The sequence below is a fragment of the Ochotona princeps genome, chromosome 27 (genome assembly GCF_030435755.1).
Source record: "Ochotona princeps isolate mOchPri1 chromosome 27, mOchPri1.hap1, whole genome shotgun sequence".
In the NCBI taxonomy this organism is placed as follows: Eukaryota; Metazoa; Chordata; class Mammalia; order Lagomorpha; family Ochotonidae; genus Ochotona; species Ochotona princeps.
In genome coordinates this window covers 5,216,070-5,243,573 of record NC_080858.1, presented here as the reverse complement: position 1 = coordinate 5,243,573, position 27,504 = coordinate 5,216,070, and the positions used below count along the sequence as shown (strand labels likewise).

The following is a 27,504-nucleotide window of genomic DNA, read 5'->3' as shown; positions in this document are numbered from 1 at the left end:
AAGGTATGACATTTAACTATTTCAGTGAAACAAATAGATCTATAAATAGTATGAACAATTAAGAAATGTTGGGGTCTGGCGGCATGACCTAGCGGCTAAAGTTCTCACCTTGAACGCCCCAGGATCCCATATAGACGCCGGTTCTAATCCCGGCAGCTCCACTTCCCATCCAGCTCCCTGCTTGTGGCCTGCGAAGGCAGTCGAGGATGGCTCAAAGCTTTGGGACCCTGCACTCCCGTGGGAGACCCGGAAGAGGTCCCCGGCTTCGGACTGGCGCAGCACCGGTCGTTGTGGTCACCTGGGGAGTGAATCATCGGATGGAAGATCTTCCTCTCTGTCTCTCCTCCTCTCTGTATATCTGACTTACTAATAAAAATAAATAAATCTTTAAAAAAAAAAAAGAAAGAAATGTTAGTGTTCAGTTCTGCTTTTGGCAAATGGACATTTAAATATTTCAAGAAGGTAAAAAGCCAAAAACAGCTAGCAAGGTATACTTTAACACATGCTTTACTTGGAATTTTCCTATAGTTTACCCGAACTCGATACATTTCAACACCTACACAGGAGAAGGAAATCTCAGGGGAAAACAAATAATTTATGATCTTGATATGTAAGAAACAAAATGTATGCCCTGCCCTGCCCCCTCCCCCAACAGATAAGAGTTCATGGTGGAATTACATTTCAAAAACAATGACTCATCAAATCGATAGAGTAACAGCAGTATTAAGTGTTTAACGGGCTCGTTAACTTCAAAACGCAAACCTGTAGGTGCCCCCATTCAGCTGATTTTCTGAGTTCTAGCTTAAAGGAGACAACACAGTAAGAGAGTGGTGTTAAGTTAGGTGGAAACAAGCTCTGTACAAAGTTTCTTGGGCAAGTCAAGGTGGTCAGCCTCCGGGGCACTGACGGTCTGCATAACCCTCAGTACGCAGTCCACGCCACCTGCTTCAGTTTGCTTAGGCGCAGTGAGAGCTCCACGGCGTCCTGTGAGCGTTCTACAAAGGAAATAAGGACAGGATGTTAATTTCCAGTAGCCAAAGACATTTCATGTTTCCTCGTGTAAACTGGGAATGATGACAACTGTTGTACCTCATCCGGTTATCTGAAACATTTTTTTAAAAAAAATTCATTTATTTTTATCGAAAACACAAATTTATAGAGAGAGGGAGAGACCGAAAGATCTTCTGTCTGCTGGTTCACTCCCCACATGGCTGCTAACAGCTGGGCCGGGAGCTGAGGCAATCTGAAGCCAGGAGCCAGGAGCTTCCAGGTCTCCCATGTGGGTGCAGGGTTCCAAGGCTTTGAGCCGTCCTCGACTGCTTTCCCAGGACACAAGGATGGGAAGTGGAGCAGCTGGAACACAAACCAGTGCCCATTTGGGATCCCGGCACCTGCAGTGGGGGAAGATTCATTAATTGACCCATTGTGATGGGCTCGGTTATTTAAAATAAGTGAGATAAAATATTAAGCAGAATATACAAATGAACAACACATAATCAATGGGGTAGCCCTCACTCTTTTAAGATGTAGTGTACATACGTATTGTGCTTTATTTTACACAGATACGTTTTCTCTGTGATTTCACCAATCAGTGAGTTAGGGCATAACTTATCAGCTTTGGTATATGTAGCCTTTCTGAGGTCTTATCAGGAAGTTGAGGACACTCTTACGTAGGGTGAGTAAACATGGTTTAGTGAAGGGCGTATTAACAAAGAAACAGACAGAACTGAAAGAAGTCTGCAGATTCAACTGCCTTGTGAAAACCATAACAGGAGTTACAAGAGCGAGTGATTACCACAGGGACCCATTGGGATCTGTGGTCTAAGCGTGGAGCGCATGAGTCAGAACTGGGCCTCCTCGGCTGCTGAATACAGTGCAGTGGACGGCATGCCCAGGTTGCATGGGGGACATGACCGTTCACTGAGGCCTGCACAGGGTGTCTACTACCCTGGAGGGGCCATCAACATGGACAACACTCCTGGCCGAGCTTCGAAAGCAGTCTGGGTGAGTTGAGTCTCTGAGGTGAACTATGGAATGATGGACTTTGGAGGGATTTCCTCAACCTTGGAGCAACGAAATCAACAGCATCTCAGAACTGTCAAAACGACGAAGACGCTCCACACTGGGGACCCTGCGATGACACTGAGTGGCCGTCCCACTCAGTGCTGGGTTCTGGTGTTGTTACGCTGCTGGGAGCGGCCCTCTCCTCCTCTCTCCTCTCCTCCCAGAAACACGAAGAACAAGAAGGAAGATCGGAAGCAGCGTCATATCCACGTTCCCCCATTCCTAGACCCTTCCGAGCCTAATCGGTGGTTCACATGGGCATGCATCCTTCTCAACGACATAAACATCATCAAAAATCAATGAAATGTATTGTGAGGAAAAAGAAAGAAAAAAGTGGCCTATTGGTCAGTCTTCGAACATCCTTCCATCAGCTGAATGCATTGACTTAGTGAGTCTATTACTGGACATAAATTTAGATGCTTTCTGTTTTTCACAAGGTAGGGTAGTGATTTTCTTATTTCTAACTCTTGCTAAGTGTGCTTTGAATGTCTTAAAAATTAAAGCAATGGGCCTGGCGTGGTGGCCTAGTGGCTAAAGTCCTAGCCTTGAATGAGCCGGGATCCCATATGGGCGCCGGTTCTAATCCCGGCAGCTCCACTTCCCATCCAGCTCCCTGCTTGTGGCCTGGGAAAGCAGTCGAGGACGGCCCAAGGCATTGGGACTCTGCACCCATGTGGGAGAGCTGGAGGAAGCTCCTGGCTCCTGGCCTCGGATTGGCGCAGCTCCAGTCATTGTGGTCACTTGGGGAGTGAATCATCAGATGGAGGATCGTCCTCTCTATCTCTCCACCTCTCTGTATATCTAACTTTGCAATAAAAATAAAATAAATCTTTTTTAAAAAATTAAAGCAAAGATACCAATAAAATTTTATTACTGTAAAAACTATTCAGAATTTATATATGTAAATTTATATTATGACAAAATTATGAATTATGAGCATGGATAGTGTGTCAGGGAAATTTTTTTGCTATTAACAGATATATTTTATATATATATAGATATATAGATTGCAGCTGATTTTATTTCTATTGGGAAGGCAGATATACAGATAGGAGAGACAGAGAGGAAGATCTGTCCAATGATTTACTTTTCAAGCGGCCGCAAGGCCAGAGCTGAGTCAATCTGAAGTCAGGAGCCAGAAGCCTCTTCTGGGTCTCCCACGTGAGTGCAGGGTCCCAAGGCTCTGGGCCATTCTTGACTGCTTTCCCAGGCCACAAGCAGTGAGCTGGATGGGAAGTGGGGCCGCTGAGATTAGAACCAGTGCCCATATGGGATCTCGGCATGTGCAAGGCTAGGACTTTAGCCACTAGGCCATTGCACTGGGCCCAGCCCACTTTATTTTCATCTAATGATGGTAAAACAAACAAGCAAACATATAATGGAGATGTAGTTGCAGAACTCATGGGAAAGGAGAAAGTATACAGATGATTAACAGAGTTTTTTATAAAAAAAAACTTTGGCTTCTTCTCATCTCAAGAATCTTCATTAAAGTCAACGAGTAGCTCTGACATTACTATTGGATCTTCATCTTCCATGAAAGCTACTGCATACCTCAGACAGTGAGCCTGCCCTGCCCCCCAAGGCTGACTGCACACCATGGATGGTGAGCCCCCCTAAGGTTGAGTGATTTATCTGCAGTTCCAGACAGACAGCAGGACCAGAGATCAGGGTTTAGGTTACCGTGCCTTGAGATTTTAATTTTTAGGCTTGTGCCACATCAGACAAGCATTTCAGCACCTTGTTTTCCTGTATGTGAAACCAGGAACCAGAAAAACAGCAGAAGTGTGTTTTGTATATTAAGATGTGGGAAATTTGGCATAGACGAACTTAAACAAGTTCATTAGCCATAGTATTTTTCAGAGATTTCAACAAATTCACACTTATTATGGTGGGATGTCTTGCTTCATGACCTTTTTGGATGTACAAACATTTTTTGACTTATGCTGCACCTATGCAGTCTTCCAGAATGCCATTCCATGTAACTGTAGTTAATGTGAGGGATTTCAGAACAGAGTAAGGAAAAATACACGACCACCAGGTGGCAATATGACACAAGAAACTTGATTCGGGTAGCATGCAGAAGTCCCTCCCTGCGTGAGAGCTTTCAAAGGCAACAGTGTGGGGGAGCCACTCCCAGGACAAGGTGGAGTAGATGCTGGTTAAAGCAAATCCTTTGGAGCATGAAATGCACTCAGAATTTAGAGGACACATTTACATATTTTAGTCGCTATCCTGGGGTGTTGTGCTCCTAGGCAGCTAGTTCAGGGTCAGTCTGGAAGGCACTCCTCCACCCCCAGTGTGGTCCCTTCTTCCCAGATGCAGCTGAGAGTTTCAGCAGCAGTCCGACTGACCTGTCAACTGGGGGCACTCCTGGAAGAGCAGTATCCGTATCCGAGAGCAGGACAGGATGACAGCTTCCACGGCCTCATCTGTCACGTTCACACAATGTCCCATGTTAATCTCCTGTTTGGAAACAGCAAAAGGAAGAAGTGGATATGGAATGATCTAGGAAACACTCTGATGACAAAAAGCATCAAATGTCTGCTTTCAAGGAAAACCACACAGAACAGACCAACGTAAGTCTAAGCAGATTTCAAAGTTAAATGCCTAATTGCCTTATAAAACAACATAGAGTTCAATGATGCCCACACTTATCAGTTAGGGTGTTTTTCCTAAGTTTGCTTAGGTTGGTGTTCCCAACTTTACAATGCTGAAATAAATACGTGCTATTTCCTACCATTGCATAGCAACTAATTTCGTGATGGCTTTATTAGAAAATGATAAATTAACTGATAACTTTACTTAAAATTATGAATTGTATGACATGTCAGTATAGGAATTAACTGAGGGAGGGCCAGTGCAGTGGTGTAGCATGCTAAACCTCTGCCTATAGCACTGGAATCCCATAGGGGGGTCGGTTTCAGTCCCTGTTGCTCCACTTCCAATCCAGTTCCTGGCTAATGGGAATGCGAACAGCCATGGAAGATGGTCCAGGTACCTGGATCTTTGTGCCCACACGGGAGACCCACAAGAGGCTCCTGGCTTCAGACTGGCCCAGCTCTGGGCATTATGACCATTTTGGGAGTGACTCAACTGATGGATGGCGTAGCTTCCTCTCTCTGTCTTTCCTTCTCTCTGTAATGACTTCTTTTGAATGAAAATTAAAACAACAACAACAACAACAACACAACTAACTAATGAATACAATGCAGTTAACATGAAGCCTGGCATACATTAAGTGCTCAAGCAATGCTGGCATTTAAAATAGTAAATATGATTTCCTTCTGCCTTAAAATGAACTTGGAATTCAGACTTGGTATGAGAGTAATAGGATGGGGCCTTTTTTCCTAACAATTTTTATCTATTTGAAAGGCAGACAGACAAAGAGACAGATCTTGGACTTGCTGGTGCACTTGCCAACAAGGAAAGTGGGAGGTTTGCTAGGCTAATGCCAGGAGTCAGGAACTCAAGCCAGGGCTCTCAGGTGGGTGGCAAGGATCCAAAGCTGGGTTAACACTGCAGCCATGCAGGGTGTATGTCAGTGCAAAGTGGAACCAGAAACAGAATGCAGATCCAGACCCCGCTACTAACATAGCACGTAGGCCAACCAAGCAGCATCTGAACTGCTGCGTTGAGTGCCCATCTCTATGAAAATTTCTTTACACTTATTTAACCTGCAAAGTCAGAGTTACAGACAGAGAAGGAGAGACAGAGATCTTCATCTATGGGTTTACTCTCCAAACAGCAGCAACGGCTGGAGTTGGGCCCATCCCTAGCTGGGCCTCATGAGCTTCTTCCAGGTCTCCCATGTGGGTGCAGGGGCCCAAGGACTTGGGCCATTTTCTTCTGCTTTCCCAAGCCAATAAGCAGGGAACTGGATTGGAAGTAGCGCAGCTGGGACTCAAACTGATACCAATATGGGATGCCAGGGCTGGAAGGGGGAGGATTAGCCTGTTACACTACCAAGCAGATCCCTAAAACTTCTTCATGAAAAGATTTCTTAAAATACATGTGTATATATATATGCTAGCATGATAAGCAAGATTCATACACACAAATAACACACACACACACAAATAATCTCTTTAGGTAATTATTCAAGGAGAATTTTGGCCCAAAACATGCATTGCTATTCTATTACAAAAGCTACTATTACTAACATGTGTAATTCACTTATAGACTGCATCCTTCCAAGAAGGGGTTGACAAGGCTTGCTGCATAAAAGCAGCAAAAAAAAAAAAAAAAAAACCAGAAACACAAAAACAATAAATCACCACCACCACCACCACCAACAACAACACAAAAACCACAAAACCCCTACTGTCAACATGGAAAGGCAACCACGAAAACCCTGGGATAGCAGGTGTCATGTTAGCCATTGATTTATGAGCTTGTCAAATGGTTGCACAATGGCTCTCAGGCAAAGCGGGCTGGTGAGAGTCAGCTGAAGGGCAGGAACAGACCCAAGGAAGGGCAGCCTAAGGGACAGTACGTCACACGGAAACTAACCATCTTCCTCCACAGTGAGACAATCCACACCTGTCAGAAATGGCAGCTCCTGGGAAATGAACAACTTTGGGAGAAAGACAAGTTTTCATTTTCAACCACATTTGTTTCCTTACCTTAGCACCTTTTCTTTACGCTGGGAATAAAGAGGTGGAAACAAAAATCTGAGAAATACCTAATGGATAAAACATTAGTTGTCTACTAGTTTTAAAAAATAATGCCTGAGGATAATGTAATACCTAGTCACCTTTATAGGTGTTTAATAAAAATTACCTCTAATTTGTTGGCACAAGGTCCACTAACAAGCGCAACCACACCTCTGTCAGATACCTAAGCAAAGGAGAAGAGAGACGCAGCTTACACATGGAGACAACACAAGTGGGATTTCCCCAACTTTGCTACCACTTAGATGTAATTTCATTGCTTCTCATTCTGCAAGTATGTCTTTTGGCTACACACACCTTCTACCCTTGTTATTTAAAACAACTGACAGGAGTATGCCAAAGTGTGAGATGGGGTGAAAAAGCAAATTTACCTTCAGAGTGAGTCTGTGTCGCTGGCCACTTGACTCGCTGGGTCAGACATTCCTGCTCATGCCTGCATGTACACATGGCAGTCATCAGAGGAATTCTGCTTCCAGCCTGTGGTTTCTGCAAATAGGTTCTTATCTGCAGCCTGCCTCCCCCGAGGAGATATGGAGGTGTGTACAGAAATAAGGAGCATTTTGTCAAAGATTTGTAGCAGCAGCTTGTCTGCAAAGTTGACTAACCAAGGACAAAATTTCACAACCCTTCGTGGCCTCTTGCTGGCACCAGATTTTTTGTGTATATATATATATATATATATATATATATATATATATATTTCATTTCATATTATGACATAATTTCATAGTCTCTGGGATTCCCCTAGCCCCTCCTCATGTCCTCCCCCCATGGTGGATTACTCCACCTTGTTGCAGTATTACAGTTCAAATCCAGTCACGATTCCTTCATTGCAAGCATGTACCATGCATAGAGTCCAGCATCTTATTGTCCAGATAAATTCAACAGTTGCTTGGGGAGACCATCTCTGGTCTGAAAGCAGAGCTGGCAGAATATCATCCCGACCATAGAAAAGCCACAACATAACGTCCACAACAATTTACAACATTATGGAGTTAACTGACATGGTATTGAGTAACCAATATGTTAGAAAATGCAAGTTCTTAACCACATCCTGTGACTACTTCATTGACATTTCAATTTTAGTTTATATACAACCGGCTGCTATACACCTTAAAATGGCTATAGGGTACTATTTTTATTTTTGTATTTAGCAGTTTATAGTATTGAACCATAATTTTTACTGAACTTGTGAATTTTAGGCTAGTCCAAACTGGCTTATAACTCTAACAAGGCATATGTCAACAGTTGAGGCACAGAACAGTTTTAGGGGAGGTGCTGGCATCAGATTTTTAAAGCATGTCATTACTCCTTCATCTTGCCTCCTCACCATTTTGTGCCACATGTACTAAAAACTGATTTGTTTCAAGAACAGGGAAGATGGTTTCTCTAGGGCACAGGCACCCACCCACCACCTTCTTAGTTTATCTGCATTTTGTAGGCAACTCAATTTCTCTGCTTTAACACCTTTGTGTAATTGGCTTTTTCTGTATGCCAAGGATAGACAAGCTTCAACTTGGCAATAGTCATTGCAATTATCTAAAATGGCTTAAAATATGAAGTGATAAAGAATTTGAACATTAACAAAATAATTAATTATGTCCTTCTGATTAGTCATGGAAATCCACGGAACACACACAGAGTCTGTTTCAAGTCTTATTTACCTGGGTGGCTGAGAAGTCAACGAACTGTAAAAATGGGCAGTTGTTTCCTAGTGCGTCTAAGGAGACATCAGTAACACACAAGCAGCCACTCAGGTCAACGAACCTCAGCTCCCGGCAGTTGAGTGCAAGGGCCACGACTCCTTCGTCAGTGAGCCCGTGGCATCTTTGCATAGAAACTACATGCAACGATGGGCAAGACGAAGCCACGGCTTTTACTCCTAGGAGAAAGTGTGATTAGGGATCAGTGCAAGAAACGCATCCGATTTTTATTTTAGCAATCACCAATCAGGGATCCCAGCACTTGCAAGGTGAGGATTTAGCCATTGAGCCATCATGGAGGGCCCATCCGATGTTTTAACTTTTAGCGCTGAAAGTTATAAATCAGAAATTGACTTCTGGGGCTTTTTTTTTCTTGGTCTGGATATTTTATTGATGAACTTTACAGCTGTGACTCAGTGTTCAGCGTGCACAGACGAGCTGAGGTAAGTGCTGAAAACACGCTAGGACACGACGAGAAGATGAAGACAGCGGGGACTCGGGGGCTGCAGGCTCAGAGGCACAAGAGCCCAGGCCACCCACTGTCTCATGTGCATTGATCAGCTACAGGACTAAGCCATACAGGCTTGGCTCATGATTACTGTTGATGTGAGGGAAATCAGACAATAATCTCTTGCCTTAAACGTGTCATGAATTTACAAAAGAGGAATCTCATACATCATGACCCAACTACAAGAACAATCTTACGTTTACACATTGGTTTATTGTTTCGTTTCTCAGACCCTTAACCATTCACTCATAGCCTCAATGCAAGGCCGTCTAGTAGCCACATCACAACCCCAAGATTAAGCACCCTTATAACCATTAACTAATGTATTGTTCCAGAGGGACAAAGGCCCTCGGTGTCCCTAATGGAACATGGCATGCCTATATAGGGAAGCAGTCTGCCTTGGAGTTTCTCAGATAAAAGCTATAAACCTGAAATTCAGGCCTGGGTCAAGTTCAGGGTGGCTACAGCTCAGGAAATACTGAAAGATCTCAACACTTTATCTATAACATATTTATACGCTTTTTGACATATTTTCCCTAAAATTATAATAGGTGGTGAACAGCAGCCCACCAATTCATTCAGTGTTAGTAAACATACCTACTGACGTTATGGAGACACGGTTTCCTTTTGCGTTACGTAATTTTAAGTTCTTCAGTTTTTGGCAGCTACACAGGTGCAGGAGAGTGGTATCAGAAACATCACAGCTTCGTAGATCTAGACTTTGAACTTCTGGATGTAACATCTGTAACAAACATATATGTTCTAATACATTCTTTCTCTAAATATAAATATCCATTAGGGCCAGTTGTAAGGCACAGCAGATAAGCTGTTGCCAGGGCTGTCCACATCTGAGTACCTGGTTTGAGACCTGAGTCCTGGGCTACTCCAAGCTTCTGAACCAGTTACCTGCTAACACGCTGGGGAGGCAGCAGATGACAGCCCAAGACCTGGGTTCCTGCTGCCCATGCGGGAGACCAGGAGGGAGTTCTGGACTCCTGGGTTTGGTCTGGCCTAGTCTCGACTGTTACAGGCATTTGGAAAGTGAACCAGCAGATGGAAGAAAGCATTTTCTATTTGTATATGTCATTCTGCCTTTCAAAGAAATCAATTACTCTTTGAGATATTTCCCACAGTCAATGTTCAGGGATCATAACAGATGAAGGATGATGAAAAACAGAGCAGAAACTATAGAAATATATTCATAGGAAGATAGATGGGCAGGGCAGGAGAAACCAAAGCTACCTCAAGCTGGAGGCGCAGCCTTCAGTACACCTGAAGTCGTTCCTGGGACAAGAAGCACTGTTGATGCCTGGTGCAAAGACATGACCCCTTGACCAAGAAGTTCAAAACCAAAGCAGCAGTGGATAACTACCCTTTTCCACTTTCATGCACAGATTTAAAATTTTCTCTGCATCAAATTTTAAAATTTAGTTTTTTTAAAATTTATTTTTGTAGGAAAGGCAGATATACAGAGAAGAGGAGGGACAGAGAGGAAGATCTTCCGTCCGATGATTCACTCCCCAAGTGAGCGCAACGGCTAAAGCTGAGCCGATCCGAAGCCAGAAGCCAGGATCTTCTTCCAGGTCTCTCACGTGGGTGCAGGGTCCCAAGGTTTTGGGCCGTCCTCGACTGCCTTCCTAGGCCACAAGCAGGGAGCTGGATGGGAAGTGGGGCTGCCGGGATTTGAACCGGAGCCCATATGGGATCCCGGCGGTGCAATCAAGGTGAAGACTCCAGCTGGTAGACCATTGCACTGGGCCATGGAAAGGCAGATTTACAGAGAGAAGGAGAGATAGGGAGAAAGAGATCTTCCATCTGCTGGTTCATTGTCCAAATGGCTGCAATGGCCAGCTGAGCTGATCCAAAGCCAGGAGCCAGGAGCTTCTTCTAAGTCCCCTACATGGGTACAGAATCCCAAGGACTTGGGAAATCTTGTACTGCTTTCCTAGCCATGAGAAGGGAGCTGGATGGGAATTGGAGCAGTTGGGACACAAACTGGTTCCCTTTCCTGAGCCACTGCATTGCCTCCTCCTTTCCAATAATCTTTTCATTTTATTTTCCCATGAAGTTTTGGAAGTATCCTTAGTAAGGTGTTTCACTTACAACACAGTTCAACATGATTTAATTATATACCCACATGTGGAACCTGCATTTAGTGGGTCCACCCCTGGCTACTGCAGGCATTTGGGGAGTGAACTAGCAGATGGGAGATTTCTCTCCTTCATTTATTCTCTGTTTCCAAGTCTATCAAGCAAGTTAAATAAATACAAATCAATTTTTAAAAGAGTTATTTATTTTTATTGGGAAGTCAGATATACAGAGAGAAGCGAGACAGAGACAAAGATCTTCCACCTGCTGGTTCATTCCCCAAGTGGCTGCGATGGCCAGAGCTGAGCTGTTCTGAAGCCAGGAGCCAGGAGCCTCTTCTGGGTCTCCCATGCAGGTACAGGGTCCCAAAACTTTGGGTTGTCCTCAACTGCTTTCCCAGGCCACAAGCAGGGAGCTGGATAGAAAGCAGAGTGACCGGGACACAAACCAGTACCCATACGGGATCTTGGCATGTATAAGGCAAGGACTTTAGCCACTAGACTACCATGCCAGGCCCAATATAAATCAATTTTAAAAATGAATTTAAATAAATAATTTTTAAAGATTTATTTATTTTTATGGCAAAGTCAGATATACAGAGAGGAGGAGAGACAGAAAGAAAGATCTTCTGTCCAATGATTCACCCTCCAAGGAGTTGCAACGGCCAGAGCTGAGCTGTTCTGAAGCCAGGAGCCAGGAGCCTCTTCCGGGTCTCCCACGCAGGCGCAGGGTCCCAAGGCAGGAAGCCGGATGGGAAGTGGGGCTACCAGGATTAGAACTGGCACCCATATGGAATCCCGGTGTGTTCGAGGCGAGGACTTTAGCTGCTAGGCCACCACACCACGTCCTAAATAAATACATTTTGAAAGCAAAAGTAATTCATTCTCTCAAATCAAAGTGTTGGCTCTGTGGAGAAATCTATGCACCTCTCTCTTGTCCTCTGATCGTGGCCAGCAACCCCTGGCACTCCTTACTGTGTACAGGCATTACTGATTCTTCACAGACTCCCTGCAGTTCTGTGCCTTCTCCCAGCTGTCTTCGCATGAGGACATTGGTGATGTTGAGTAGAGACCCACATTACTCCATATGAACTCATCACTCCTGTTGCAAAATAAGGCCACGTGTTGCGTGCCCAGAGCTTAGGTCTTCAACATCTTTTTGAAGATGGTACAAAATTCAATTCTAGTATCTCCAGTTGGTAAACTATCTAGGAATATGTAACACTGTTTGTTCTCCTATTTACTATTAATCAAAGAAAAGGTCCTAATTGCAATACTTTAAAATAAATCGTGGGGGTGATAGGTTGATACAGCAGTTCAGATTCTGCTCGAGGCACCCACATGTGACTCCAGCTTCCTGCTAATGCTGGAGGGGAGCAGAGGATGGCTCGAGCGCTTACATCTTTTCTACACATACGGGAAATCTGGATTGAATTCCTAGCTCCTGGCTTCCGTGTGGCCAAATGTTGGCTGCTGTGGTATCTGAAGGGAAAATCAGTGGAGAGAATATTTATCTGTCTCTATCTCTCTGCCTTTCAAATAAGTTTTAAAATTAAGATATTAATATGGGCATGGCATGTTAGCCTAATGGCTAAGGTCCCCACCTTGCATAAACCAGTATTCCATATCAGTGCTGGATCATATCCCAGCTGTTCCACTTCCTTCCAGCTCCCTGCTTGTAGCCTGGGAAAGCAGTCGAGGACAGCACAAAGCCTTGGGACTCTGCACCAATGTGGAAGACTCAGAAGAGGCTCCTGGCTTCGGATCAGCTCAGCTTGGGCCATTGCGGCCACTTGGGGAATGTACCAGTGGATGGAAGATCTTTCTCTTTGTCTTACCTTTTTTCCACTAATCAGATCTGCCTTTCCAATAAAAATAAATAAATCTTAAAAAACAAAGAAAACAACAGGCTCCTGTTCTGTACCCTGAGTCAAATCAGACCACCTGCCTTTTTTTTTTTTAATTACTGGAAACCTGATAGCTTTTTTCTCAAGAATTATATATTTTTATTGGGAAGGCAGATTTAGAGAGATAAGACAGAGAGAAAGATCTTCCATCTGCTGGTTCCCTCCCTAAATGGCCACAATGGCTGGTGCTGAAATGATTTGAAGCCAGGAAGGTCTCCCATGTGGGTGCAGGGTCCTGAGGCTTTGGGCTATCCTCGACTACTTTCCCAAGCAACAAGCAGGGAGCTGGATGAGACTGGCGCCCACAAGGGATGTTGGCCGGCGCTTGGAGGTGGAGGATTAGCCAGCTAAGCCATTGTGTTGGTCCCCTAAAAATGTTTTATATTAAACGAGACAAAATAGAATTAAAAAAAAATAGAAAATCCTGATGTGTACTTCATCAGGTCTGGTTTCTGTACTGGAGTCACAGTGTAACATGCATTCCTTAGTGTGAGTCTTGACCCAACCAATTGTTTTTAAACCTTTCAAAAATTCTAATTTTTATCAAAATATTCTAAATTTTTTGAAAATGTGAAGATCAAAGGTGCTGGTACCCTGAAGACCAGAGAAATAACTGAAGGAATAGTGACAAAAAATTTTTTTAAACTACGTATGAATACTGTCATTACCTGGAAATAATTAAAAAAACAACTCATGCTTTATTGTACATTAAATGATTACTAATCCTATGATATATATATATGATACAAAAATCTGAGATCATTTCTTAATAACAGAATATTCTTGCTTTATAGCTATGCATACCCTTACCTCACTTATATTTGAATCTGTTATCTTCCCACGCAGGCTCATCATGTGAATCAGTCTGTCTTTTATGTTGGGAGGCAAAGGCTTAACGTCTGTCATATAGCTGGAAATATTCTCTGCGAAACACCTAAGGCTTCTGAAATACAAACACAACAGAGTAAAATTATATGTACTGGACTGACTTCGAACACTTGCTTAATGCGTTTGTTAGCACTCAGTCACTTGGTACGGTGCGAGGGACACTGCTGGGGATGTCCCATCCCATTAAGGAATGCCTGGGGTCAAGACTCCAGATCCAACCCCTTAGTCCAGCTTCCTGCAGACATACATCTGGGAAGGTTCAAGTTCATGAGTCCCTGTCACCCGCCTGGGAGACCCCGATGGAGTCTGACACCTCCGGCTTCAGCCTGACACAGCCAAACACCTGTGGAGTGTGGATGGCTGATGATGTCACATTCTTTCTGATGGGCATTACCTCTAATGTGCGTTGGCAGACTTCTCCAGAAACTCTGCAATACTTCTCATTTCTACTAGCAGGTTTGGGGGAGGGGTTCCTGCTCCTACATATTTCTTTAGCAATTAGCCATTATTGCTCATTTTAATTTTTCCAACTTCTTTCCACTTTCTATCTCCTTTCCCAGTCCCATCCCCAACACTGTAGGAAACCACTGGTGCCCATATGTGATACCATGGGCCTGGCATGGTAGCCTAGTGCTGAAAGTCCTTGCCTTGCACACACCAGGATGCCATGTGGGAGCCAGTTCATATCCCAGTTGCACACCTTCACATCCAGCACCCTGCTTGTGGCCTGAGAAAACAGTAGAGGATGGCCCAAAGCTTTTGGACCCTGCACCCGTGTGGGAGACCCTGAAGAAGCCACTGGCTCCTGGCTTCAGATTGGTTCATCTCTAGGAATATGTAACATTGTTCTCCTATTTACTATTAATCAAAGAAAAGGTCCTAATTGCAATACTTTAAATAATTGCAGCTACTTGGGGAGGGAACCATTGGACAGAAGATCTGTCTCTCCTCTCTCTGTAAATCTCACTTTCCAATAAAAATAAATAAATCTTAAAAAAATTTAAAAAAAGGTATGTGATACCAGCACCATATGAGGGTGGATATTAACCCTGTGGTGCCACCACGCCATCTGCAATATGTTGCTCCTCTTTATGACTGATATTCCAGGACACGGACACACGTGACTCTGTGTAGTGACTCAACAGCTGAGTCTTACGGCTAGCATAAATAGTCCTGCTGTGAACATTCACGTACAAGTGTTTTTCTTAGTCCTCAGCTTATGTTTTGCTGGGAACATACTCAGGAGTGGAAGTGCGGTGATTTTAGGTTTACCTTTGTGGAGTGCCAACTGTTTTCTCCCTTACTTAAGCATAGCTTCCTTTACTTCTTTGAACACATTTATAACTGCTACTTTTAAGCCCAACATTTGAGCTCTCTCAAGGATTTTCTTTTTCTTCTTTTTAAAAAAATGTATTTATTTTTACTTGAAAGGCAGATTTTTACAGAGAGAAGGAAAGATACAGAGAAGTTTTCCATTTACTGGCTAAATGGCACAATAGCCTGAGCTGAGAAAATCTGGAGCCAGGAGCCAGGAGCTTCCTCCGGGTCACCCACGCAGATGTAGATGTCCAAGGATTTGAACCACCCTCTTCTACCATCCCAGGCTATAGCAGAGAGCTGGATGAGAACATGAACCAGTGCTGGCACTGCAGGTGAAGGATTAGCCTGCCCCACCACCACACTGGCTCTCAGAGCCAGTTTCTATTGCCTGTTACCTATTCTTCATTTGGATTGCACTTTTTCCTTTGCTTATCTTGTAAATTTTGGGGGTAGAAAACTGGATAGTTCTGAAAATATGATGTAGTAACTCTCAGTATTGGTTTCCCATAGAATAGGTTACTGTTTATTTAGTTTTTTTAAGTGATGTGGATGAATTATTTTATTGAAGTGCATTTCTTATCTTACTACTCAAGGTGCATAGTCTTGTACACTACAATTCTAGGAGGGCAGTGGTTTTAGTAGTATTCTCTTAGAGTATCTCCTTGGATTACTACTAAGCTTTATGGGTATCACATGCAGCCGTTAGCACCACTCACTGCAAACTGGTCACTCCAGTATTTCCAACAAGACATGGGTACCAGCTGCTCCACAATCATCTCCTATTCTGCTTGGGCGCCTCTGCTGGGGTCTTTTTTGAAGTCACAGTCTGAGTTGTGTTCTAAGTGTGAGTGTGTTCTCAGTTGTCTCTTTCGCTGGTTCTCTTGGTAAACCAGATGGACTGTGGCTTAGCTGTGCCTCTCTGCTTGCCACCAAAGTATCGACTGTTTTTGAGAGAACTCTTAGACTTGTACTTCTTCTGTCTCAAAGCGTCAGTTTCTTAGTGGAGAGCTTTAGAACTTTTGTCTTGTGGCCTGCTATTCCAGTAGGGAGGAAACTTCGAGACACAATTTTGAAGTTGGGATGAGGCACGTGAGTATGTTCCTGTTTGAGTGACACCGGTGCTGTTTGGTGGTCTCTGGCTTTAGATCGTTTCTTCTAGGATGGAAATCCTGCCACATGAATGAGCCTGGGTAAGGGAGACTGATACACCAGTATTCTTACCAAGTCATGCTGAGAAAGAGCTTCAGCCTCATGAATGGAGGCTTGGTGGAAACAATCCTTCAACATCCTGGCCACACCTACTTGCAATGCAGTGCAAGTAGCTGGATTGGGAGGAGTGATGAGCCATGCTGGCAGCCCGCCATTCCCATTACATTTGTTTGATCCCTTGGCTGGAAAGTATTGAAAAAGATCATCTCATTCCCTTACCCAACTCTCAGAGTGGAGCTTCTCGTCCAGCTGAGCTGGGGAGCACGTGGTGGATCAAATGCCACAAGCTAACTATTCTAAGTGTTAATACATTTTCTTCAATAAATGTTTCTTTACTTACTGCATGCAATTAGGAGATGTTCCAGAGACATTAAAGCTTTGTTTTTGTTTTCTAATTTCTAAATGATATCATTTCAATGGAACTCCTCATGCTATTATTTTTCAATATCATATCACCAGTATTTTCATCCATCTACGAAACATTTGGATCCTGTTAATAAATACTCCTTTGACTTCAAATATACACTGTTTCTTCCATATTAATTGATTATTTTAAGTTTGCTCATTTTAAAGTCCTTTTATCCCAATGGAGTCCAAACTTTTTTGATAAGGAGTAGAGTGTATATACGTTTGTTACATCCATGAATAAAAAAGGATACCATAAAATTTTTTAAATGTCTTAAAAATTGAAGTGAGGTAGTTTTTCAGCTTATGGCTGGTGGTCAGTTAGATCTTTGGTATATCCGTGCATCATTCTAGGTACGCCAGCAATGCTCTTTATTTATTATTTTTTTTACATATAGTAATGTTTTTATTTTTTAATTAATTAATTTATTTTTTATTGATTAAATTGCATTATGTGACACAGTTTTATAGGCACTGGGTTTCCCCTCCCACCCCTCCCCCCCCCATGGTGGATTCCTCCATCTTGTTGCATTACCACAGTTCAAACTCAGTTGAGATTCTTTCATTGCAAGCATCTACCAAGCATAAAGATCATCTCTCAGATGGGACTTATTTCCCACAAACCATTCCAACAGATAGCTATTGCCTTCTTACCCTTGTACAAAAGGTAAGTTTGCTTACCACTTGCTAAAAAAAAAAAAAAAGAAAGAAAAAAAGGTGTATTTCCAGGGCAAGTGCTATGGCACAGAGGGTTACATTACCACATGGGATGTCCATATCCTATATTAGAGTGCCTGGTTTGAGTTCCAGATCCTCCACTTCCTATCTAAATTCCTGCTAATATGCTCGGGAGGCATGGGCAGCAGCCCAGCGCTTGGACCCAGCCCCCTGTGTGAGGAAGCCTTGTGGAGTTCCAGGATTCAGGCTTCAGCCTGGCCCACCCCTGCCTGTTGTGGACATGCGGGCAGATGTCTGTGTCTATATGTCTTCCTATGACCCCATCCGCTCCAGTTTCAAATAAATAATTTACAAAAACAAAATACCAGTGTATTCCCCAAGGTTAGTGTTCCTCTCCTAAAAGGTACCCAAAGCATAGGAGCCATTCCCCTGAGTCTATTCTGTCATTCCTGGATAGGCGGTAAAAGGAGAGCTAGGAACTAAGCTAAAGCTTCAGCTCCTTGCAGTGCTGTGACAAACTTTCCTCAAACCTGGGATCCTGGACCTTCTGCTAGCACCATGAAACAAAGTAACATTCTAAACTATCCGTGTATCGCAGGTAAGAGCAACTTAAATCTCAGATTTGACATTCAGTAACAACAACTGGGTGCTGAGAAAGTGTTTCTCAGAACGGGAAGGACATGAATTTTGTGATCAGATTTGGAGACATGGAAGATCCTTGAGATGTGGCATCAAGTGCTGACCTCAAGTTGGGGGACGGTGAAGGGTCTCCACCTGTGATCAGAAACAGCTGTCAAAATGCCAAGGCAAGGCTGCCTGTGCCGGTTAGGAATGCAGCACCCAACCAGCACACCTCCCTCTGATTTAAGTGAAGGATGAGTGTATGATGGCCAGAACCAGGATGGGCTGCAGTACTCATTGGTTCCAGTGGAGGTCGGGGCTGAGAATAGAACCAACCAGCAGTTGCAACCACCAGCTGATGGGGTGATGGATTGTGGCGGGCACTGTGCTTACTAGTACGTGTAGGAACCTGGTCTGGGAACACCTCAAAGTTTCTTTGGGAACTCCCTTAATCATAATGGAGGAATCAGAACATTAACCAAGAAAAGACGGAATAGATCAATCAACCACCTCAGTTATATGTTGGCAGCGACATACTGGACAAGGGGAGACGCTATGATGGTCTATATCAGTCAGTGGATTCTGCACCAGCCTCACCATACCTGGATTGTTGCTGATGATATGTTGGAGCTTCTAGTTGATCGGGATGACACTCTGCTGGCTCTGCCTTCAGAGCTGAGAGGGCCTCCCTAAGAGGTCGTTGAATCTGGACAACGGGATGCTGGACTCTATGTATGGTATATGCTTGCAATGAGGGAATCCCAGCGGAACTTGAGCTGTGGTTATGCATCAAGATGGAGGAATCCACCGGGGAGGGGAGGGTTTGGGGTGAAGGGGGGAGAATCCCAGCACCTATGAAATTGTGTCGCGTAATACATTGTAATTAATGGGAAAAAAAGAAAAAAAAAAGAAAAAAAAGAAAAAAAAAAAGAAACAGCTGTCAAACCAGCCATGTGAATTTCTCCATTAGATGCTCTTCCTCCGTTATTACCTATTCACCTTGCTCCTGGCTAACAAAGTTGAAGTCTTTAATTTCTGATGCTTCTCTTTACTGGGTCTCTATTCAAAATTGTTCATGGAGCTAGGGTTGTGGCAAAGTAGGTAAAACTGCTGGCTACAGCCCCAGCATTTCATATGGGTGCCAGTTTTAATCCCGGCTGCTCCATTTCCAATCCAGCTTCTTGCCAACGTGCCTTGGAAAGAAGAACTTGGGCCCCTGCACTCATAAGGGAGCCCTGGAAGAAGCTCCAGACCCCTGGCTGTGGACCGGCCCAGCTGGAGCAGTTGTGGCCATCTGGGGACTGAACCACCAGGCAGCAGGTAACTGTTTTAGAAAAACATACAAGTCTTCCCAACAACAAGTGTGCACCTGATCCAGACCCAAAGGTCAGCACTCTTCAGAGAGCTGTTAATGAGGTAAGAAAACAGGCATAGATGGCAAGCAGCTTCCTCCATGGAAGGAGGCCTCTCAGCTGGGCCAGAGTACTCACGGACAGCTGCCTGCCACTCTGGCTCAGGCTCCTCATATGGCACAAATGGTACACAGCTAGCTGAACGGTTGCCAATCTCAAATGTGTCCTTTGTTAAAAGGGCTGCAAAAGTTGGTCCGCGGAAGGACCACATGATGGCACAGCAACGCAGGCAACATGGTCACCTTCCTGCTTTCTGCCTCACCGAATTTTCTTGACAGATGTCATTCTATTTCCTCTTTTCACCGAGCAGTGTTACCAAGTGCCATCCACAGGTCTAATTTATACATTCACTCCACTTTTCTAACAGCTGCCTAAGATGCTGATTCCTCTCCCAGCGATACAGACTACAGTTCCCTATCCCCAGAAATAAACCTGCAAAGAGCATTTCACACATAAATGTTTGGGCTCCTCAGATCTCTTCCCCTGAATGTGCCAGCAGTCCTCCTATTCACAGCTTTACCTAACTCCAGTTGCTCTCTGCTCCCAGGACAATTCCAAAACTTGGAGAGGTCCCCACTGCTGTAAAAGTGAATGCTTCAAACTGGCGCGTCTGGTTCCCAGGCTTTGTGTCACTACTCCGCCCTTCGTATGGAATCCTCCAGTCATTTGCTCACATGTTTCTTCTAAGTACACTGCCTATCAGGGCTTTATATTTTAAGATTTACTTTTATTTATTTAAAAGGTTGACGAGAGGGAGAGACGGGCAAAGAGAGAGATATCTTTCATTAGCTGGTTCACTCCCCAGATGGCTGCAAAGGCGGGGGCTGCGCCAGGATGAAGGCAGGGACCTGGAGCTTCTTTGGCATCTCCCACATGGGTACACATGAATGCCCTCACAGGTGTCCCAGCAAGGGGCTGGGTTAGAAATGCAGGAGCCAAGCTTCGAACCAGCATCCACAAGGCTGCTAGCATCACAGGTGGCAGCCTCACCTGCTACACCAGAATGCTGGTCGCAGGACTTCACTTACTTGAAAACAAAAATTTATTTTGTATTTATGTGAAAGTGACAGAGAAAGAAAGAGATCTTCTATCTGCTGTTTCATTCCCCAAATGACTCCTGTGGTCAGGGTTGAGTCATGCCCAAACCAAACCAGATCTTGCAGCCCAGAGCCAAGCACTTGGGCCATCTTTTGTTGCTTTCCCAGGTGCATTAGCAGGGAGCTGGACTGGAAGCAGAGTAGCAGGGACCCCATCTGGTGTTTCACAATCGGATGCCTTATGACAAGCGGTAACTTAACCATCTGTGCCACAGTGTCAACCCTAGCACTTTGCTTTTATCCCACTGCTTCTTAGATGTGTTTCTACATAATTCAAGTTTTCCTCTGCTCCCAGCATACTTCCAAACGTTGACAGGTCCCCGCACCTGCAATGGTCAGCTGCTACTACCAATATCATATTAACTCCCTTCAACAAACGCTTCTGTGAAACGTTGCTTTTCCTCATCAGAAATTTCAAACACATTGTTAACATTCCCTTTTTCTGCTATTCGATCTATAACATCTATTTACAGACCGTCTTGTGCCAGTACCTCCTCCCAGCAGCTATTTTTTGTAATTTTCAGCATCGTGCTTCAACTGCCATGTGTGCTCTCTGAATATATGCTTAACTGCTAGTGAGCAACTCTTGAGAGTTAAGAAACTACAGACATACGGAGAACAAAAGGCTCAATTCTGGCCACAGGAGTTCTAAGAATCATTGGCAAGCAACTCTTTTGGAGCCTCAGGTATGAGAAATTAGGCGACAGGAATTAAAGTGAGCCTTAAAAGGATGGGTATTAGGACTCAGGCAACACATCCCTTGGCTCTGTTTGCCTGGGTAAGTGGATAAAATCATGAGTAACACAACGCGAGCATTACCCCTGTGCAAAGTAAGAGGCGCTCGGCTCACACTGGCTTTCCATCTTTGCAACATTTCTAGAGGGTAGGTAACATCACTGGTCCTTACTTACAGACAAGACAAAGGAAAGCCAGACACAACACCAGTCTGACCCTACACAACGAACTGATTTCTCTTACAAGTCCATGGACGGAGGGCCAAGAGTTTAGGAGAAATAATCCAACAGGTCCAAACCCCCTGTCTTAGAAGCTTGCAACATAGTGAAGCTGTTCTCCTTAGCATTGAGTTCGCTATTTTTGCATGATTATGAATGGACACAAAGCTCAGGTAGACAGCAACTTGCAGTAAAAAAAATTTTTTCTGGTGTTTAATAACATCAACAACTAGCACGCGGGGGGTGGGGGGGCGGTGTTTATCCTATGCACAGCATCCTTTCAAGGACTCAACACGTGTTCAAGGCTCAGGACGCTCCTGGAGACAGGTCGGTGAGGTTACCCGAGCAGATGAACAAACAGTACAAGAACCGGGCGAGGGCAGAGCCGGGGCTGAGGCCAGCAGCCCGACTTGGGTTGCAGTTCTTAACCACTCTGCCTCCCAGTGCTCCTCCGGGTCACGGTTCCTGGGAGGAATTCGGGGACAGGCTTTGGGGAGCCCCACAGATGCGGACTGTCCCCATCAAGGCGGTGACAGCTGTCAGGGCCGGCTGAGGAAGCGGGACCCTCATCGGGGAGCGCGGGGCAGGGGACCCGGAGCCAGCCCGCCTGGCAGCCCGAGAGCTCGACAGCTGTCCCTGGGGAGGGGGCGACACGTCGGGAGCCCAGGGGCAGAAGCACCAGCGGGGCTTCCTCAGATCGGCGGCGGGAAAGGGGCAGGGAAGGGGAGACGACTGGGCGGCGCCTTGGCACCGACTCACAGTTCCGAGAGCCGACTGACTAGCAGCGAGTCGGACGAGTCGGCCATCGCCGCGGTCCCGGGAGCCTCTTCCGCGTTCCTAGGGTATCCGCCACCCAGCCAGAAACCGTCCGCCAACTACCGCCACCTGTGCGACGCGTAGCCCTCACGACGTCATGCAGCCTTCCGGTGACCGGGGCGTGGCCCCGTCCTGGACTACTGGGAGTAAGCGGAGGGCCCTGCGTGGGCGGAGCCGCTGAGGGCGGGTGCGGAGGGGCCAGGGGTGATAAAATGTAGAGAAGCCCTAAGCCGGGGCGAAGCACGCTGGGAGTTGTAGTTCTTAGCGAAGGGTCCCCCTTCCCGGCTCCCTGCAGCGCAGTGCGAGCCCGGAGCTTCCTGCGAGCTAGGCGGAGCAGACTACGCGCTGGACGAGCTGTCCTGAACACACGCCGGACACCCCGTGGGCTTTACCAACGTTAGACGGACCGTTTTAGAGGATCTAGGAGCTCTGTGTGAAGCGCGCTCTGAGCCGTGCTTTGTTCCAGCCGAGGGCCACATTCGTGAGGAACAAGTCCAGGGAATTCGCTCTTTGTTCTGCCGCGGAGTGCCTGCTGCTTTTCAGTGCTTTTTCTCTCCTCGCTAATTCGCTGTAGATTCTCTTTGTGCGCTCCTTGGAAGCTGGGATCCAGGTTTTACCTCTTCCCGAACGAACGCCTCCGGCGGTGCACGCAGCAGCCAAGCTGTGTGCTGCCCAGTTAATGCTTCAGCGCGTGATGCTTGCTCATGAGGAGTGATTGTGTTACTGGTGTTTGTATTTACCGTTCTTACTTTGTTTCACAGTGTGCTACTATGTTAAAAAAAAAAAAAAAGAAAATGTGAAGTGTACGCTGATTAAAGCCAGCAGGAGCCTTGTACACCTGCTCAGGAGGCTCTGGGTGGCCCTCGTGGCCTGTACATCATGTGTATGTCAGTACACTTGCTAATATTCAACCAATGAAGAATTCTAATGACACGTTTCCTCTGAACTGATACTGGCTAAACCGAGCGTGTAGGGAGACTGCAGTGTTCAATGCACTGGACAGGTTAAAATGCAATGAGAATTACTGTTAGATGCTAAGCTGGGGGTAGTTCCTGGGGCGCAATCCTGGTGTTGGGGAGGACAAGTCAGAGAGGAAGGGTGGGCTGTCAGGGACACTAAGTCATTTGGGGTGGCCACCTTGGCAAGCTGTGAAACATCAGTGGAGAACAGCTAGCTTTCCGTAAAGGTCTAGTTAGTATGCATCTTAGGCTTCACGGGCTTGGTTAAAGGTACTGAATGTGTCAGTGCAATGAAGCCACGGGGTGGGCATACAGGTTAATGGTTGACATGCCCACTAGCCCTGGTTGGAATGCCTGAGTTTGATGCTTAGCTCTGGCTGCAGCTCCCAGCTATGGCAGACCCTAGCAGGCAACAGTGGTGACGAGGAGTGACATGGGCGGTTGCAGAAAACCAGGCGGTGGGCTGGATTTGATCCCTGGGCAGCTTGCCCATGTGTCCCTTCCTGGTCTGGAGATGTGGGCGTGATGGTCAGTGTGTGAAAGTTTAGACTCTGGAGGACGACAGGCAGAGTCCCAGATGGCTTTGAAGCCAGGACAGGACATTCACGGGAAAGAAAAGATTTTGAAAGATAACTCAAGCTGTTGTGGGATTATGAATCAAAGAAGTCCCAGGCAGAGGCTGCAGACCACACAGGAATCTTGTGATGAGAGTCTAAAAAAGTAACAGCTGTCAAATTAACAGATCCAACAGGTAACAGATCCAACAGGTAACAGTTCTCTAGATGTACAAAAATGCATCCTGGGGGTAAAAAGCGCAACAATTTTGAAAAAAGAGATAACAGGGAAAGAATGGATAAAATTTGCAGTTTAAATTTGAAAGACAGGGTTGCAGAGAGGGTAGAGAGAGACAGAGATGTCTTCCATCTGGTGACTCACTCCCCAGCTGATGGGACTGGACCGGGATGAAGCCAGGAACCTAGAGTTTGATTCAGATCTCTGCTTCCTGTCCAGCTCCCTGCTCATGTGCTTGGGAAAGCAGTGCAAGATGGCCCGAGCACTCAGGCCCTGCCACCACTGTGGGAGGCCTGGATGGAGCTCTAGGCTGCCACTATCAGCCTGGCCAGCCCCTGCCACTGAGGCCATTTGGGAGTGAAGGGGCAAGGGGAAGTTATCCCTTTCTCTTGCTCTCTCTCGTTCACTCTCTTCTTAAGAAGAATTAAATACATCTGTTTTAAAGAGAACATATTGAAGGCTGGCACCAGTGGTGTAACAAGAATCTTCCATCTGCAAGCACCAGCATCTCTTACAGGTACAGGCTTGGGTCCAGGCTGCTCCACTTGTGCTCCAACTCTGCACTTATGACCTGGGAAGGAAGTGGAGGATGGCTCAAGACCTTGGATCCTGCACCCATGTGGAATAGCTAGAAAGAAGCTCCAGGCTCCTGACTGCAGATCGGCTGAACTCCAGCTCTTACAGCCATTTTGCGGAGTGAACTAGCAGGTGGAGGGTCTCACTTAAATCTGCCTTTCCAATAAAAATGAACCAATCTTAAAATAGAGAATATGTTGACTAGTAGTGGTAGGACTCTTCATGAACTTATGAACACAGAGATGATCTTCTGGAAGAATACTTGCTGCTCTGGCAGCTGAGGAGTCCTGAGAAGACCTTGACAGTGAAGACAGGGCAGGACTTGCCAGGCCTTCCTGCCCACTGAGTGCCTCACAGCTGCCCCGTGGTCTTCTGATTGACCTCTGAATTCTTCAAGACCAAAAAGTCGATGTTGCTGCTCTACTCTGTGGAGATGTTTGGTGTTTGGGTTCCTGTGCACTTGCACATAGCCAAAGAAGTTGGTACAGATGGTCATCTTCCTTCTTAAAAATAAACAGGGCCAGGCGCAATAGCCTATTGCGCCTGGCCTCGGATTGGCGCAGCTCCAGCTGTTGCGGTCACCTGGGGAGTGAATCAACAGAAGGAAGATCTTCCTCTCTGTCTCTCCTCCTCTCTGTATATCTGGCTTTGCAATAAAAATAAATCTTAACAAAGTAAAATAAACTATCACAAAGTAAGATAATGAAAGCTCTGGTTGTTTCTAGCTAGTTGTAACCATGTGTTGTGTAATATGGGGATTTGTTCTGAGGAATGAGACTTAAGCAGTTGCATTTCAGTTAGCCTGTCACAGAATGCACTGGCGCAGACCTAAATAGTCAAGGTGAACCACATGGCAGGGCCTCTTGATGCAGTCAAGAGGTGCTGGAAACACAGGGACAGGGCTACTGCTGATTTTTGCTACACAGAAGCAGCACACTCCATGACTTTTTTTTAAAGATATATTTTATCTTTCATTACAAAGTCAGATATACAGAGAGGAGGAGAGACAGAGAGGAAGATCTTCCATCCGATGATTCACTCCCCAAGTGAGCGCAACGGCCGGTGCTGTGCCGATCCGAAGCCAGGAGCCAGGAACTTCTTCCAGGTCTCCCTTGTGGGTGCAGGGTCCCAACGCTTTGGGCTGTCTTCAACTGCCTAGGCCACAGGCAGGGAGCTGGATCGGAAGTGTAGCAGCCGGGACTAGAACTGGCGCCCATATGGGATCCCGGTGCGTTCAAGATGAGGACTTTAGCCGCCAAGCCACGCCGCCGGGCCGACTCTGTGACTTTTTAAAGTATAGGGTGCCAACATTGTGGGGCAGAGTGAGTTGTTGTGAGCCATATACTATAGCCATACTGAAGCCATTTTGAATATAGATCTAGGTCAGTGGAAAAATACCAGCTAGCCAAGTTCAAGAGGAACCAAGTCTTGGGACACCCTGCGGTTTTCAGGTTACCTAGCAACCCACCGTGCTCTAACCACCCTTGGTGCTCATAACAGGATGTTGGCTTATGCCCTACCTGCCAGCATCCTGTTGCGAGCATAAGGGGCTTTAGAAATAGCTACCCAGAAAAGGTTGTGAAACCATATCCCGGATCCCACTTCCTCTTTCCCCTCACCCATAGATCCTGTTTTGCAGCGTATAAAGGGTTGTGTGTGAAAAATAAAATTTGGTCAGCTTGATCAGACATACTGTCTTGCTGTCCGTTTCTTGTGTCTCTTGTCTCCCATTCTCTCCTAGGTTGGCTGCGACCCCGTTGACTGTCCTGCTGGATGGGACAGTAAGTCACTGCTCACGGTGCTAACAAGCTATCTGAGTGCTGCTTCAGGTTTCTGCTGCTCCACTTCTGTTGCAGCTCTACACTTATGTGCCTGGGAAAGCAGCAGCAGGTGGCCTGAGTGCCTGGCTTCGTGCCACCCACATGGGTGATGGGCACAGAGTTCCTGGCTCCTGGCTGCAGTTGGCTTGGCGTCTGCTGTCTGGTGCTTTGTGGAGTGAACCAGCAGACGGAAGATTATCTCTGTCATTCTACATTTCAAATAAATGAAAGCCTAAAAATAGAACTCGAGTAAATACACAAACCAGGAACACAGTTGTATGTTCTTCTCCAGCACTCTACCACACATAGTTCAGTGGGATTTTCAGGAGACCCCGCTCCTCTTCAAAACAAAAAAGAATGAATGAAAATGCTTGTAAACCAACACTTCTCTGGAAAAATGGATTAGAGGAAGTTTTCAAAGAAATGTGAAAATGCACTTAGGGGTGCCATGCACTGGCAAGAAATACTGCAAATGTGCCAGATCAATCGCTTGGAATCCAGTCTGTGCAGAGGTGACAAACTGTGGGAGTAGTACATATCATGAAACTAAAAGTCGTGTGTATTGAAGTATTGAAGGTAATGGCATGCTTTGCCCAGGGCCTAGACTTTGCAGAAAGATCTCTCCTCCGTGTCTGCTGACATGAAGAATAAAGCTGGTTTTCCTGTTGAGAGCCTCCATGTCCCTGTATCTTTGTCCCAGCTTTCCACAATACTTGTATAGGTCCCTGCTCGATGGCTTCATGGCTAATAGTCACCTTGCTAGTGCTGGGATCCCATATGGCGCTGCTCCACTTCTCATCCAGCTCTCTGGGGAAGCAGTGGAGGATGGCTCAAAGCCCTGGGATCTTGCACCTGCATGAGGGAGTCTGCAAGAAACTCCTGGCTTCTGATCGGCTCAGCTTTGGCCATGGTGGCCACTTGGGGAGTGAACCAGCAGATGGAAGATCTTTCTGTCTCTCCTCTCTCTAAATCTGATCTGTCTTTCCAATAAAAATAAATAAATCTTGAAGCAAAACAGA

At 45.6% G+C, this 27,504-nt stretch overlaps 1 protein-coding gene across 4 annotated transcripts; it reads right to left on the bottom strand.

The window, feature by feature from the left end:
* Positions 1-489: 489 nt before the first annotated feature.
* Positions 490-22,468, bottom strand: AMN1 (antagonist of mitotic exit network 1 homolog). 4 transcript variants are annotated; one of them, XR_009244316.1, is made up of 8 exons: positions 22,282-22,468; positions 13,750-13,882; positions 9,543-9,687; positions 8,399-8,616; positions 6,844-6,900; positions 6,687-6,745; positions 4,416-4,527; positions 871-995 (listed from the first exon to the last, which is right to left on the bottom strand). XR_009244316.1 is itself a non-coding variant. In XM_058655904.1 (7 exons), the coding sequence occupies exons 1-7, from the start codon at positions 22,326-22,328 to the stop codon at positions 922-924; spliced, it is 786 nt and encodes a 261-aa protein (XP_058511887.1). In that variant the 5' UTR covers positions 22,329-22,463; the 3' UTR covers positions 490-921. The 4 variants fall into 4 exon arrangements, 3 of the variants coding, with proteins under 3 accessions (XP_058511887.1, XP_058511888.1, XP_058511889.1); XM_058655904.1 differs by lacking the exon at positions 6,687-6,745 and having other exon boundaries at positions 490-995; positions 22,282-22,463; XM_058655905.1 differs by lacking the exons at positions 6,687-6,745; positions 6,844-6,900 and having other exon boundaries at positions 490-995.
* Between the last annotated feature and the right edge of the window lie 5,036 nt (positions 22,469-27,504).

What these genes read in the sequence shown, in the direction of transcription:
- AMN1 (XM_058655904.1), bottom strand. Translation starts at nt 22,328, where the DNA reads ATGGCCGACTCGTCCGACTCGCTGCTAGTCAGTCGGCTCTCGGAACT. An exon ending in CAGATTCAAATATAAGTGAG is followed by an intron (nt 9,688 to 13,749) that starts GTAAGGGTATGC and finishes TGTTTGTTACAG; the next exon opens with ATGTTACATCCAGAAGTTCA. An exon ending in TTGACTTCTCAGCCACCCAG is followed by an intron (nt 6,901 to 8,398) that starts GTAAATAAGACT and finishes TCCTTTGCTTAG; the next exon opens with GTATCTGACAGAGGTGTGGT.